This window comes from Topomyia yanbarensis, chromosome 1 (genome assembly GCF_030247195.1).
Source record: "Topomyia yanbarensis strain Yona2022 chromosome 1, ASM3024719v1, whole genome shotgun sequence".
NCBI lineage: Eukaryota > Metazoa > Arthropoda > Insecta > Diptera > Culicidae > Topomyia > Topomyia yanbarensis.
In genome coordinates, this window is record NC_080670.1 from 204,411,692 (window position 1) to 204,428,024 (window position 16,333).

General features: G+C 34.3%; 1 protein-coding gene across 2 annotated transcripts in view; it reads right to left on the reverse strand.

Annotated features, from left to right (window-relative positions):
* Nucleotides 1-16,333, reverse strand: part of LOC131688988 (uncharacterized) — a 134,753-nt gene that overhangs the window by 86,325 nt on the left and 32,095 nt on the right. For both annotated transcript variants that reach the window (XM_058973701.1, XM_058973710.1), the window contains one exon: nucleotides 6,571-6,582. In XM_058973701.1, coding sequence (XP_058829684.1) covers nucleotides 6,571-6,582 — 12 coding nt within the window. The remainder of the gene's footprint in view (nucleotides 1-6,570; nucleotides 6,583-16,333) is intronic.

The window sequence follows — 16,333 nt, forward strand, 5'->3', positions numbered from 1 at the left end:
ATTTTTTTGGGCAGGTCACGTGGCACCATGTTATTGGTTTTATGAACCGAAAAAGTAATCCAATCTCAGATAAATTAATTTTAACTATATTAGGTAGTCGAAAAAGATTTAATGGGTTCTCTTCTACTAAATTGGCACAGATTTTTCAAAACTCTGAAACACTTTATTCAACCATGTGTCCACCGTTTTGTTCGATTACCTTTCTTCATTCTTTTGTAAAAAAATGTGTCACCACTATAAATCATTAGTAAAGTTCAATGGAAAAAGAAGAAACTGAACAGATAAACGTGAAAGAATACAAAAGGAAAAATGAAAAATGCAAAGGCTATGGAAAAAATAAACAAAAAACCAGAAAAGAAAAACAATGATCAAGAAGCTAATGAAATGAGTACGAAATTCATACGGCATACACGGATAAAACCGAAAAAGAGAAGCAAAACAATACGTAGAAAGTGAAAAACGAGAAAAAATGTGAAAAATAATTATAGTAAATCAAAAAACATTATAAAAAGAAAGACAAAGTTCGCAAACAATAGAACAATACGATGAAATGGAAAAGAAAACAAAAGAAAATATGTGAGAATAAAAAAAGAATGATAGAGAAACAAGGACACAAAGTAAGGAATTAACAAATGATAATCAAAACAGGCATAAAAACTGCTAAAAGCAAAAAAAAACAAACAGAAAAACATAGTAAGAAAAATTGAAAAAAATAAAGGTAAGCAAGTAAAAGAAAATGCAGAAATAATTTCACAGATGAAAGAAGAGAACGGAAAAGGAATGGATTAAAAATACTGACACCAGGATTAAGATAAATTGTAAAAAAGAAACGGAGTTGACAATAAGAAGAGGGACTAATATGAAATAGAGCTAAAATAATAAAAAATAAAAAGAAATAATAAAGAGAATCTAAAAAATAAAAAGGAAAATCATATAGAAAAATGAAAAAACAGCTACAATATGTTAAGAAATTCGAAAACAAGGGAAATAAAAAAAAGTTTGAACGACTATCGAAAAGGAAAAAAAGACTGCAAAAGTGTTAGGGGAAAAAATAAAATGAAAATATTTTTTTTTTTTTTTTTTTTTCGAGAGTTGTCCTACTGGAGCTGTAGAGCTAGGTTCTCGGAAGGGCTCCCCGTCAGAATCACATACTACAATTTGCAGACGAGTCAGGCAATGTCGCCCAATAAAACACTGCAATAGGCCAATTGTAGCGGGCCGTGATTCTGAATGTGATATTCTTTGTACGGTTTAGGCATGTGCGGGCGTAGGGACTCGGAATCGCGTGTATCATCGCGAAGGGCTCGAATATTTGTACGTTATTGTGCTCGATCGCGTGTGCGTTTGTATGTCGCGTGTGCTAACGTGTAACTTCGCGTGCATAAATTCTATTTCATAACCGTGTGCCTTTCGCATATTCGCGTGTGTTCTAGAATGATCGCGCGCGGACCGTGAATCTGATACTTAATTTTTTGTGTACGGTTCAGATTCCAGAAGGAAGTGGGCTCTTCCATATCATTAGAGATCCCAATCATGTCGTCGTAGAACGCGTGGTCTAGTGGATATGAGCTTTATTTTTTTTGTTGATTGGTCCAACTGAATGTATGGACCTAAATTGCTAGAATAAAGGTTAAAGATTTCCGGACGTGACCGATTCATAATCGCGCATTTGCGGGTTTGCGTTTGAGATCGCGTTTGTAACTTCGTAAGTACTAAAACGTTCACACAATTGCCGCAGTGTTATCAAGTTTACGCGATCGCGGGCATAGGTGTGCGTAGATGATCGCGAAGGGCTTAAGCGTTCGTATGTTGACGTGTTTGTCCCGTGTGCTCGCGTGTATGTGACTTCGCGTGTATAAATTCGATTTTGAAACCCTGCGGCGATTTATATATTCGCGGACCGTCATTCTGATCTTTAGTTTTCGGTGTACGGATCACATTCTGACAGGGAGAGTGTTACCCCATATCACTAGAGTTTCCGGTCATGTCGCCATGGAACGTTTTGTCTAGTGGATATGGTAGTTATTTTTCAATTTTATTATTTTTTTAATAATTAACAAGGACCTAGATTGTTTGTACCGAGGATAGATACTTCCGGACGATCCCGATTCATGATGGCGCGAGCGCGGGAGTTTGTAGGTTGACACTTGAGATCGTGTTGGTAAGTTTGAGTGCTGAGATTTTCACCTTATCACCGGGGTGTAATCATGTTTGCGAGTTCGTAGGCTGCTTGGAAAATCGCGAGGGGCTCTAACGTTTGTGCGCTGACGTGATTTTGTAACGTGTGTTCTTGAATGGTTGCGCGAACAGTGAGTCTGATATTAAATTTTCAGTGCGCGGTTTGAATTCTGGCAGAGAGTGGGATCGTTTGTATCGATAGGGTTCCCTGTCATGTCGCCATGAGACGTGTTGTCTAATAGGTATGGGCGTATTTTCTTAATTGGTCCAGCTGAAGGCATGGACCTAGGCTTCTAGGATCAAGGATAGACTTTCGGACGTGACCGATTCGTAATCGCGTGCACGATGGCATTTTTGTAGGTTCCCGCTGAGACCGCGTTTGAGAATGTGTGAGTGTTAAGACGTTCACTATCACCATCGTTGTTGATTCAGCTGAAGGCGGGTGTAGAATGGCAGTATAGGACTCGAAAAGAAGAAATAAAAGACAATATATGAGAGACGTAATAGATTAGATAGGTACAAGATACAGCTGAAGTTATGATCATCACATGAGACATACATTAGTACTTCAAACACTACTAATACTTGAATAGCCAATCACCACACATAGCACATCCTTTCTCAATTATCTATTTGTTACTGGTTGATTGTTGGTTATGAGCTGGTGAATAGAGGAAAGGTATAGAACAGACAAAAGGCTCATATCAGCCCTCCCGGCCTCCTCGACACACCACTATCGAGGCGTATTGTAATCAACATCTTGAAGCGGGCTTCTTATATAAATCAAATCCTCAGTAGTCATAATGTTTGGTGGATTATTAACATGAGAACTAATTAACCTCTAGTAGTAGAACTTGGTGCAAATAAAAACTAAAAAGAGCGAAGGTTCTTATATTTAGATAACTCTATTGAATATATTGTGGCTTGATGATGTTTACAATACCGTCAATCCCATCAACCTGCGAGAGGGTGAAAAAAATAAAATGAAAATATCATAACAAAAATGAATGAACAAAAAGATAAGAAAAACACGGGAGCATCAGAATGAGGAAATAAAAATAAACATGAGAGATGAACTATAAGAAGTAAAGGTAGCGAAGCAAAATAGGCAAAGAAACAAAAACAAAAAAGAGAGGATAATAAGGGAAAAATAAAAGAAGTTAAAAAAGAAAAAAATAATAAAAGCGTGCTCAAAAATTTAAAAGAGCAAAACAAGGTACATTTAAGAAAGGTGAAATAAAACAGCACTCGAAAAAGAAAAAAGGCAATATAAAGAGAAAAGAAAAAAATAGAACAATAGGAACAGTTGCAATAGACGAAATTAAGGTAAAAATTGCTAGGGAAAACGTTTTAAACATTTGAAGGAGAATTGAAAGGCGATAAATAAAGAGAGAATTCCGAAAATATTGGACATTCTGCAATCGACACACAAAAATTGAATAAATCGGAAATGAAATAAAAACAAGTAAATTTTAATGAGAAATTCATTAGTCATACAAAAACAAAAAGAAAAAATATGAAAAATAATTAAGAAAAAAACATGGGAAAAAATAATGACAAATATAAACAGTACAAAAGAAATGGAATAAGACGTCGCCCGCGGTTGAGTGGTAAGCGTGACCGCTTTCTTACCCCTGATGGTCTAGGTGCAAACCCAACTGAGATCGTTCAAATGTTCTGAGGTGAAAAATCTCTGGTCACGTCTTGCTTTCGGGAGCGTATTTCCCTATCGGTCTTGGTCCATTTTTTGATGGTCCGAAATCTAGGGTATAGCTGGTAGAAGTCACCTCTCTGGCATCGATGATAGGTACTCAATGCGGCGGAGAGCGTGGCAGAAATCATACATCAAGAACAAAAAAGGAAATAGAATACAGGAAGAAGTATGGAAGAATAGAAGAGAGGCTGCAAAAATACAAGGCTATAACAAAATGGATGAAAAATAAAAGAAAATAGCTTAAAAAGTGTAGAAGAATAATACAAAAAAAATTAAAAGCGAATAAAGGAGTAATGTGCTAAAAAGAAGAACAAAATGAAAAGAATAATTACATAAAGAAAAGATACAAATAAATGGAAAAATAAGAAAAAGAAAATTAGGTAGAAAATGTAAAAAAAAGACAAATAATCGGGATTCGGGAAAAAAAGGAAAAAAATTAAAGTACAAAAATTGCAAAACGGAAGGCAAAAATTTATCGGCTGTGGGAAAAAAGAGCAAAAAATAAATGAAATATCGAAAAAAAATTGCGAAAGAAAATTTAAAAAAATAAAAAAAACGAGAAAAAGCAAATTAATAAGAGGGAACAAACAAAAAAGGAAAAAAGCAAAAAAGAAGGAAAAAGCATAAGACAGGCAAAAATAAAAAGGAAAGGTGAACGAAGATCGAAAGAGAATTGAATAATTTTTATCAGCCAGTGAAGTCGTGCTTTGTATCTACTTCAACATTTTCTCAACTTTTGTTTGTTTCTCGATGTTTTTGCACATATTTGGTTATTGATTATCCTATTATGTCGTCATATTTTTCCTAAATTTTGATAAATTATTTGCCACTATTATTATTTTATTTTCTATTTATTTCGATAAATTTTATAATATATTTTTTGTTACTTTTTTTTCTATTAATTTCTTTTTTGCCTCCAAATTTTCTTTATTTCTTCTTTCAATAATTTTGGACATATTTTCATACTATTTTGCAATATTTCTAAATTAGTTTTATTGTACTTTTGGCCTACTTTTGTCTCATGATGTTTTCTATTATTCCATTTTGCATCATTTTGTATTTTTATTCTAATCTGATTTTTTCTGTTTCTCGTTTCAATTTCATTTTTTTTTTATCAAACTTGTAGCCATTGATTTAATGCTTTTCTACTCTCCTCTACATTCAAATGATTTTTTTGCAATTCCATCATATTTTGCTTTTTGGTTAATGATTTTTTCCTATTTAGGGTTCACATTTTACTTGTGGTCTAATTTGAATTTTTTTTCAAACATAATTTTTAACATTTATTACCCCCTTTTTATTCATCCTAATTCAATCGTTCATATTTTGTTTATGTGGGGTCCACTTTAGACCCTTATTAATTTAATTTTTTAATGTCGTTTTGTCTGATTTTGTTCCATTTAAACTTCATTATTCTTCTGACTTACACCAATAAAAATCGCACTTCCGACGAACCGTCGCTCCCATGGCACCCGATGATTTTCCTGCTGGAAAATTTTAAGCTTCAGCTGCAACACGACGAGTGAAGTGCAATTTGCTTTACGCACACTGAGTGAGCGAATAGCAGTTTGTTGAAAAAAAACAGGAATAAACTACTTGTTCCCGTTCCACCACCCCCGGTCCTACTTTCGGAACCCCGAGTAGTGCAGTAAGTTGTTGGTTGATCCTGAAGCAGGCAGGCGCAGGTGAAGCGGCCGGTATGTTACATAAACAGTATGTGAGTAGTAACATATTAATGAACAGCGTTTGTCGAAGTGGATGAAATATCGACGACGACGACGACCGACCGACGAGAGGAAGAATGTGTGTATTTATTCCCTGTCAGAATGGGTTCCGATCCGGTGATTGATGGGTGATTCAATTGGTCGGTCGTTTCCCGAAGTGTTATCGAAGCGTAGCAACCGTCAGGATCACGAGCCTGAATGCTACCCCCAAATCGATATCCCTTCATTTCGAGCAGCGCAGCCTGAACCTGCAACGGAACGGAAGAATGTTTTCGGAATATGATTGATGAATAAATTCTTTGCTGGCACGGTCGCCATAGCGCATTGCGCCGCCTCCTTCGATGAATGGTCGGGATTTTATTTTGAAACGTCTATTAGTGCGGGAGACATCTACTGCTGACAGTTGGAAGTACGGGGACATAACCTGCAAGGCGATGCGATTTTCACAGCACATCTGCGTCACGATTTCCACTTTATTCAATCGAAAAAAACTGTTAGTTTGATCGGCGGTATCCTTTGGGGACGCATGACCGTCAATACGGAACCGGAACGAGAACAGTGGCAAAAAAATCGAAGTAAATTGAATCGAAGAATCGCAAGCTAAGTGGTACCTTCCTCGGCAACAGGATTCGAAGATTCTCTGGCAGCCAATAAAAAAAGGATTCGTAAAAAAGATTGGAACAAAAAGAAACGAGCTTTTTTCAGTTGTGATTGGAGAAGTGTGTTTGTGTGTCTGTTATTTTTCGTTCCTTCAATGATTCGAAAAAACGACAATGCCAACGAGTGTGTCAAATTCGAAGATAAGAAAACCCTGGAACTGGAAATTGAAAGTTTGAAGTGGTGATTATGCCATGCCCGCTCATTGTAAATATCGTTTTTCGTTTTGAAAAACGAGTAATGCCTGAAAAGGACATAAGTACTTACGCCCTCCTCGCTTTGCTTTCAAGTTCTTACCGTTGGCTTGTCCTGAAATGAAACAAAACGAAAACAAACGGATTAGATTCACTGACAGCAGAAGCTTATCATCGGTTGATTGTTGTCTGACTGATACTGACTGGTATATATTTTATTATTTGAGGGGGAGAAAGGATTGAAGCTTTTCTTCGAGCACTCCTACAGTGACAGTGAATTGGGTAAAGTACTCCTGTGTTGACATCCCACGAATACCAGTTATCTAATCGCAAACACATCGCCGACGATATTTCAGGAGGCAAAATATTTGCTCCCACATCCAGTATAGCTTTGGAATTTAATTGCATAACGCCAGCGAGGATTCGCGGATGTTCGTCTTTCTTTCGAATGTATATCTTTAAAATTTGTTAGTTGGCGTAAGACGACTTTCATAACTACACACTATAGAGAAAAACTCGTTCGTAATTTTGTGAGTTTTAAATTATTAATTATGCTTAAATTAAAGTAGCATAATTATGAAAACCATGACAAAAAGTATCGTTAGCTGACGAGATAAAAATGGAGCTTAAGCAGCTCAGAAGAAACCATTCTACAGTTTCATCATATACGAAATTCTGTGCTGATGAGGTTCAATATTTTAGCTGGAAAAGTAAGTCATTGCCTATCAAGACCAGATCCCTACGTGTTAGTTCTGCAACCTGATGGAACACTACGGAAAGTCCTATGCTGGAGCCTCTAGCTACTAGGAAACAGAGGACGTACCAGGAAGCAGGTGCGCTGTTATACTGTTATCTAGTGTAATGCTGCCGTGAACAAATTGCTCTGAATAATCCACCAATAAAGTTCATAATTTTACTACAATTTTTTACGAATGGATTTGTGATGAATTTCAAATTTGAAATACTGTTTGTTAAACTTGGATGTTGATTTTCGAATTGTAAATATGGAATTTTAATTTGTTTTAGTTTTCCGATTGCCTCATTTGCTAATTCTCAAAATTTTTCCATTTTCTATTCGCAACTGAATTCTCAAATTTTAGAATTACAGTTTTGGTTTTTCAAATTTTGAATTTTGATTTTGGAATTTCGATTTTCAAATTTTAGAATTTCGATTTCCATTTCATATGTTCGAATTTCGATTCAAAAATTTCGGAATTCGAGTTGCGAATTAACATCTTCGAATTTCAACATTAGAAATGCGAATTTAAATTTTCACAAATTTCGATTTCTCAATTTCGAACTTCGGTATACGATTTTCGAATATAGATTTTTGGTTTTCGACTACCTATTTCGAAATTTTGGTTTGCGGCCTTCGATTCTCATTTTTTGAGATTCGAATTATGATTTTCGATTTTCAATTTCGGTGCGCGAATATCAAATTTCTATTTTCGTTGCACGAATCTCAATTTTCGATTTTTCATTGTCGATTTTCGAGTTTAAATTTTGTTTTCAAGCTGAATCTCAATTTTTGACTTTCGAATTTAGATTTTTGTATTTGAGTTTTTCGGATTTTGAATTTCGATTTTCTATTTTTGATGTAAAAAAAATTCCGGTTTCGCGTAAAAATTTTTGATTTTCCATCTTCGATTTGTCATTTTCCAATCATTATTTTTGACTTTCAAGCCTTGAATTCGGTTTTCGGAGATATTCGAATTATTGTTTTATTTTAACATTTCGAATTTCAAATTTCCATTTTTCTTTCCAATTTTTGAAATTTGATTTTTGGTGTTCGACTCACGATTCTCGAATTTTGATTTCTAAAGCACGAGTTTTGATTTTCGAATTTCATCATTAGAATCAGAATTTCTAATTTTATTTTTCAATTTTCGAATTTTGATTTAAAGTTTTCGGTTCTCGAATTTCTATTCTTGAATTACGAATTGGAATTTTTCGAATTAGAATTTTCGAATTTTTGATTTTCAAATATCGAATTCCATATTTTGAGAGTAGAATTTCCAATTCATATTTTCGGTTTTCGAAGCTAGATTTTTGATTCTCGGTTTAAAAATTTCAATTCTCGGATTTTACTTACGATTTTCGAATTTAGATTTCCGGTTTTTGAAGTTCGAATTTTGCATATCGATTTACGGTTCTCCAACAACGTGTTTCGATTTTCGAAGTTATGAATTTCTATTTTTGGTTTTCGAAATTCGATTTTTGCCTGCGAGCCTTTCAACATTTTATTTTATTTTTTGAATCTCGAATATTGGTTTATGTAGTTCGATTTTAACAATGGAATTTTCATTTTCGATTTTCTATTTTTGGATTATTTTAGATTTTTGAGCTTTCAAATTCGGTTTTTGAATATCGAATTAAAATTTCGAGTCTTCATTTTTAAATTTTCGAAATCCGATTTTCAGACGCCGAATACCATATTTTAATTTTCGAATTTAGATTTTCGATTCTAAATTTGAGTTTATTCGAATTTCGAATTCCAAATATTGATTGTCGAATTTATATTTCCGGCTTTAGAGGTTAGATTTTCGAATTTTGAATTTCGATTTACGATTCTTGAATAACGATTTTCGAATTTTGATGTTCGAATATCATATTTTGATTGTCGAATTTCGAAGTTAGATTTCCGATTTTCAAAGATTGAATATCGAATTTCAATTTTTGGTTTACGATTTACTATTTTTAATTTGCGAATTTTAATTTTCGAATTGCGATTTTCAGCTTACAATTTCGGTTTTCGAATCTTGAATTGGTATTTTCGATTTTTAATTTCGAAAACTAAATTATAATTTTTCAATTACGCGAATTTTCAATTTACGAAATTCCAAATTTTTTAAATTTCGAATCATCGAATAATCGGATTCAAATTATTGAAATTTGATCTGGATTTTCGACTTTTTTGATTTTCAAATTTCGATTTTTGAAATTCAATTCTTCAATTTCGATTTTCAAACATCGAAATTCGATGTTTGGTTTACGACTACGAAATTTCGAAATTCGGATAAAAATTTGTACAGTTTTCGATTTTTGAATTTCGAAATCCGATATATGATTTTCGAATCTAGGTTTTTAATTTTTGCATTTAGCCTTTTGATTTTCGAATATCTATTTAAAAATTTCGGTTTGTTGCCTCGATTAATAATTTTTGATATTTAAATAGATTTTCGATATGCGATTTTTGATATTTGATTTTGTATTACGAATTTCAAATTTTTATTTTCGAATTTTGAATTTCGAGTTCATATTTTTTATTTTAAAATTCAGATTTTTGTTTTTGACAATTATAGAATTTACATTTTTTTTAATTTTTGGTTTTGGAATGTCGATTTTTGCATTTGTGCTTTTCGAATTTTAAATTGATGTTCGAATTTAAAAATTTGAATATCGATTTACCATTTTTGAATAATTATTTTTGGCTTTCAAACCTTGTATTCCGGTTTTGGGTTTTTAATATTCGAATTGTTGTTTATTTTCGGTTTTTGATATCCGAATTATTGTTTATTTCTCGATTTTGCAATTCGATTTTTACGATTCTCGAAATTTGATTTTTAAATCAAGATTTTTTATTTTCGAATGTCAAATTCGAATTTTTGATATTTGAATTACGGATTCCAAATTTCGAATTTTGATCTTTGGTTTTCGATTTACAATTTTCGGTTTTCGATTCTCGAATTTCGAATTGAAATTTTCCATATTTTAAAAATTGGATTTTTTAAATTATCTTTTCGAAGCGCGAATTTTGGTTTTTGATTTAAAATTATCGACGCTCGATTTTTGGAAATCGATTTTCAATTTTTGAGCTACGATTTTCGAGGTTTTTAAAGTTCGATTTAAATTTTGATTTTCGATTTCAAAATTTTTGGCTTTCGATCCTCAAATTTCGATTTTTGAAAATCGAATTTTGATTTTCAATTTTCGAATTTTGATGCCCGATTTCTTCATTTACGATTCATAAATAATGAGTTTCGAATTTCATATTTCGAACATCGAACTTCGAATTTCAATTTTTGGTTTACGTAGTTCGATTTTTACATGCACGGCTCAAATTTTTACTTTTGATTTAGAAAATTTCCAATTTCGATATTTGAACTTCGATTTAAAAAAATCTAATTTCCATTTTTGAATTTTAGATTTTCAAACTTTGAACTTCGATTGGCGGTTTTGTTTCGACACTCGAATTAAAATTTCGGATTTCCATTTTTCATTTAGAAAAATTCGATTTTCGATTTACGACTTACGATTTTTGAATTTCGATATTTGCACGACGAATTTTGATTTTCGAATATCATATTTCGAATTAAAATGTACGATTTTTGGATTTCGAATTTTAATTTTCGAATGTCGAAATTTAATTTTCAAATCTTGATTGCCAAATTTCGAATTTTTATCTTCGGTTTTCGATTTACAATTTTCGGTTTTGGTATTTCGAATTAACGGTTTCGGAATTCGATTTTTGAATTGTCGAATTTCGAATCTTGATTTTCGTTTTTTCAGATTCAAATTTTGAATTTCGGTTTTTGGTTCACAATTCAAAATTTTTGGTTTCCATTTACAATTTTCGGTTTTCGTATGTCGAATTAGGATTTTCGGAATATGATTTTCGAATTTCAATTAATATCGAATTTCAAATTTAGATTTCCGGTTGATGAAGCTCGAATTCCGATTTACAGATTTAGAATTTTGATTTACGATCCTCGAATAACGTGTTTCGAATTTCGATGTTCAAATTTCAAATGTCGAATTTCATATTTCGATTTTGGAGGTTCGAATTTCATTTTTCGGATTTCGATACTCGAATTAAAATTCCGAATTTCCACTTTTCAATGTATTACTTACAATTTTCTATTTAGCACTAATGATTCTCGAATTTAGATTTTGCAATTACAAATTATGATTTTAGAATTCTGCATTTCGAATTTAGATTTTCGAATGACGAATTTCTTATTTCGAAACACAATTTTTTGAATTACGAAAATAAATTTTCCATTTCAAAATTCAATTTTTGATTTCCAAATTTCGAATTTTGATCATTGGTTTTCGATTCACAAATTTTGATTTTGGAACTAGGATTTTAAAAATTTCGGATTTATATTTTCGGTTTTCCAAGTTCGAATTTTGAATTTTGATTTTCGATTCCAGAATTTCGGTTTTTGAATTTCAAATTTCGCTTTTAGAATTGAGAGGCTGAGAGTAAGAGTGGGTTAAAATTTTGTTCAGAGCAAAAGTGGGTTAAAATATTCTGTTAGATCAGAAATGGTATAGTCATGACACCTCAGGCAAAAGTGGATCAAATATTAATTCGCGCAAAAATGGTTCGACAAAATTTTCAGGGCAAGACTGGTATAGATTATTAACCCATTTTTGCGCTAAGAAAAGAATCAGAATTTTCTTATTCGGACTTGTGGGAAATGAAATTTTTTCCGGTTACCACAAAATAGTGAGAACCACCATCAATATGGGTGTCATTTGAAAGGGGATGGTGAGCAGACATCGAAAATTGACCACCACCGCCATTTTGAAATCCAAGATGGCGACTTCCGGTTACCACAAAATAGTGAGAACCACCATCAATATGGGTGTCATTTGAAAGAGGATGATCAGCACACACCGAAAATTGACCATTACCGCCATTTTGAATTCCAAGATGGCGACTTCCGGTTACCACAAAATAGTGAGAACCACCATCAATATGGGTGTCATTTGAAAGGGAATGGTGAGCAGACATCGAAAATTGACTTTCACCGCCATTTTGAAATCCAAGATGGCGACTTCCGGTTACCACAAAATAGTGAGAACCACCATCAATATGGGTGTCATTTGAAAGAGGATGGTGAGCAGACAGCGAAAATTGACCTTCACCGCCATTTTGAAATCCAAGATGGCGACTTCCGGTTACCACAAAATAGTGAGAACCACCATCAATATGGGTGTCATTTGAAAGAGGATGATCAGCAGAAACCGAAAATTCACCTTCACCGCCATTTTGAAATCCAAGATGGCGACTTCCGGTTACCAAAAAATAATGAGAACCACCATCAATATGGGTGTCATTTGAAAGAGGATGGTGAGCAGACATCGAAAATTGACCTTCACCGCCATTTTGAATTCCAAGATGGCGACTTCCGGTTACCACAAAATAGTGAGAACCACCATCAGTATTGGTGTCATTTCATACACCTTTAAAATTTGAAGATCCAAGGAATATTAATAAACCCAAAAATGGATTGAAGTGAACCAAAAGCAATTTTATTGAAAATTAGCATTTTTTCGCTTTTTTCCTCATATAACCTATTTTAAAACCACTAAAATTAATATGGAAGTGCATATATAATATTTTTATTGATGCGAGAAACAAATCACAAAATTTTAATTTCGCGCGGGTCGATCATTCTTATCCAGGGGGTGGCATCCGTATGTTGATGTACAGACGTTGACAGTATCCAGCATATAGTGGGCCCGGTCGCTTCTAGGCTCATATCTCCCATTAGACCTGTGCGCCGCCGCGCCACGCCGCCGCCGCCGGTAAATTTTAACAAACGCCGACGCCGAAAGGTAGACCGGCGGCGCGCCGCCGACGCTTTTTTCCCACGCCGACAATTCGCGAACTCGAAGATCGTTGGCTCATAATATTAACCACAAATCTAGAAACATTGTCTATGGTCCGAATATACGACGTTAACTGATTCATGATTAATCACATATTGATGTTTATTTGGTATTAGTGGTTGTGAATTAGATCACAAAATTAACAAAGTCTTGATATTTTCTCGCAAATCATTACACGACACTCGGAATACAATTCATGGATCCATTCTTGCTTCGTCAACTGGTTATGAATGCGAGCGTATAACTTACAATTCACCATTCGTGCGCGTGGAAATGTCCACAAATTAAAAAAAAAACACTTCCACTTTCAAGATATAAGTAATGATATTTACGATAATGTGCCTGATCTTAATCTTTGCACGTAATCAATTTCAATGGAATACAGTGTATTATTCATCGATTTATTAAGCGATGCATGATTCCTAGTATGCTAGACACGATTACCCGTCGAGCTCGTGAAACTGATCATGATATAATTCATGAAGTAATCAACTTTCCACATAATCTTAATATACTTACGAAAACAATTTCAAGGAACTCAGACTATTATTCATGGATTATTCGCTCTGCTCTTTGGTTTTGAAATTTCTATGTGAGATATTGTGTACAAATGCTAGCAACTAGTCTCATAGGCGCGAGCATTAGATACAAGGAAACTACCAGGACCTATAACCCTATTATTCTTTTGTTAAGATTCAGTGTAATGTTCGGAATTAAATGAAACTGCGCTAAGCATCAAAAATACATTACTTAGCCACAATTCAAGTCCGTGAAATAATTAAGAAAACTATAAGACACGTGACTCTGTGTAAAAAATCCGACGATAAACTCAAGACTAAAATATCACGTTAACACGTGATATTAATTTACGAAAATCGTTGCACATCATTCAATTCTTGACTTTTTTAGTCAATAAAGTTAATACAAATCAATGTATCATCAAGTTATGAACTAGAATCATAAAAATATTAAGCATATTCAGACACAACCACCTACTAAACATTTGAGTATAATGCCATCTTTTTGCATGAACTAGTTTTTTGAAAACACAAAAATTATTTTCAATGCGAGGTTTACTTATCATTGATTGAATCGTGACCTATTTTAAAAAAAATTTCTCGAAGAATAGTTGGACAGAATGATCTTGACTTTTCGCGACGCTGGTGCACTTATGTGGCGGGTAAGATTTCTGGTCTCAAAAATTATTCATCGTGTGATCTAGCCCCACTCAGGAAAGATTTTCAGTGTCAGTTGCATCAACCCGGTATCACAGACAAAAAAGACGTAACACGAGATGAATTTTCATCACTCGTAGAAAAAACGGTCGTTGTAAATTACAAAAAAATGCGCCATATCAGCGAGCGTGGTGTTAGTGAAGAGATTTTGACACAGAGCTAAATGCGTTACTTAGTTTCCGCACCCACCCAAAAACGTTACCGTCTTTTTAATCTCATGCAAACCAAAACAAACAAAATGGTCCGGAAATGTGAAATTCATTCTTGTCGAAGTGCCCAAGGCGGGAGTTATTCACAATTATTTCTTAAGTTACAACACGATGCCGATCGCCGAGTAAGCACTTAATAGGATGTTAGTAATTTAATTGATTCGGTGTATCGAATCTGACTAGATGTATGCAATGGATTCGAATTTGTTGGTCCCCGGATCTGCTGGAGCAATTGGCGGAGTGCAGGTGCTACGAAAACTAGAGATACGCTCAGACCATTTTCAATCAGACTTGTTTAGTAATCAGTTTCAACCCAACATCAAGTCGTGGAATTATTATGAATGATAGTAACTGTATATTTAGGTTTCGTTATGGTGTAGATTTGTATGACTCCAGCACATCGAGCATACTTTTCACTCTAGATAGAAGCAAATCTTAAGTTGAAAGAAAATGTGGTGCCACGGAATCGTATGCGTTATTTTGTACTTACAAGAAGCAAAAGTAAATGCCAACCAGGAAAATGAAGTAATGTGTATACCTTGAAAAGTCCTTACATGACCATTAAAAGTGACATTTCTGCGCAGTAATGCCATTAATGCCATTAGGAACGCCTCGTGTTAGGGTACCCGATATCTGTGGGATTCTTAAAGAGCGACGGTAAAGAAGACTAAAATGAAAAAAAAACAATGAAACGACAACTAGAATTAATTTCCTCAAACAAAACAAAAACTATTTTACCGTTTTAATTTCCCAAACATGGAACAAAAAATAATTATTATGTGTCATTGAAATACAGTCGTTACTCTGCATTCTTTAAATTTGTCCATTGCAATCATTATTTCATGCGAAGTCGTAGTATGCGACATCGACAATTTTTCTATTTCGTTCTTTAAATTTTGCAACTGTAAAAACAGTACCGCCATTCATTTATTATCTTGCATTTGGCAAGCAGGGTGGGCACTTGTGACGCATCAGCGAAATTAAATGCATTTCTTTCCACAAAAATAGAAATTCATAATGCATTTTGCGTTGCGTGTAAGACGTCAAAATCCTACAAAAAACCAGCCCTACATTCAACAAAACATCTAACAAAGTGGATCAGCGTAGGACGATTGTTAAACAATCTTCTCTGCGAAGGAGTGCAAAATTGCTGCAAAAATGGAAATTAAATGCATTTTTTCTAATTTGAAGCAAATTTGTAATACATTCTGAAAGTGATCTGCCCTAGGTGGGCACTATTGGAGCTTCAGTTGAAAAAAAATTACTTGATATGATTGCGAGAATTCCATTTTGTGCAATGTGTTCAACAGATGTCGCTAGTACATCGTGAGCGATGATTTTTTTTTAGAATTTTCTTCAAGCTGGTAACGTCTGTTTGTATGTGCTGCGAAGTCTGTTACCAATTTGGGAAAGGAATTTTACTGCCAAGAATTGTTTTTAGTTACATAGGCGTCAATATTCGTCACGCCGACACACGCCGGCGCGCCGCCGCCGATAGGGTCCAACGGCGTGATGCCGCCAACGCCGCCGCCGCCGGCCAAATATGTCGCTTACGCCGCCGCCGATTAAAAATGCATCGGCGCACACCTCTACTCCCATGCTCTTGCGCTTCTAGGCTCATACCTCCCATGCTCTTACATTGGGTTGTTTTATCTTTATTGTCTTCATGCCTCATCCACGAAGCATGAAGTGTGTGGTGCTGCATCCATGATGACTCCACCACCCTTGACGTGAGAGTGTCTTGGAATGCTCGAGTCGAATAAATGGTAGTTAAACTGAATCGGATAGCGTTTCCGAGTGA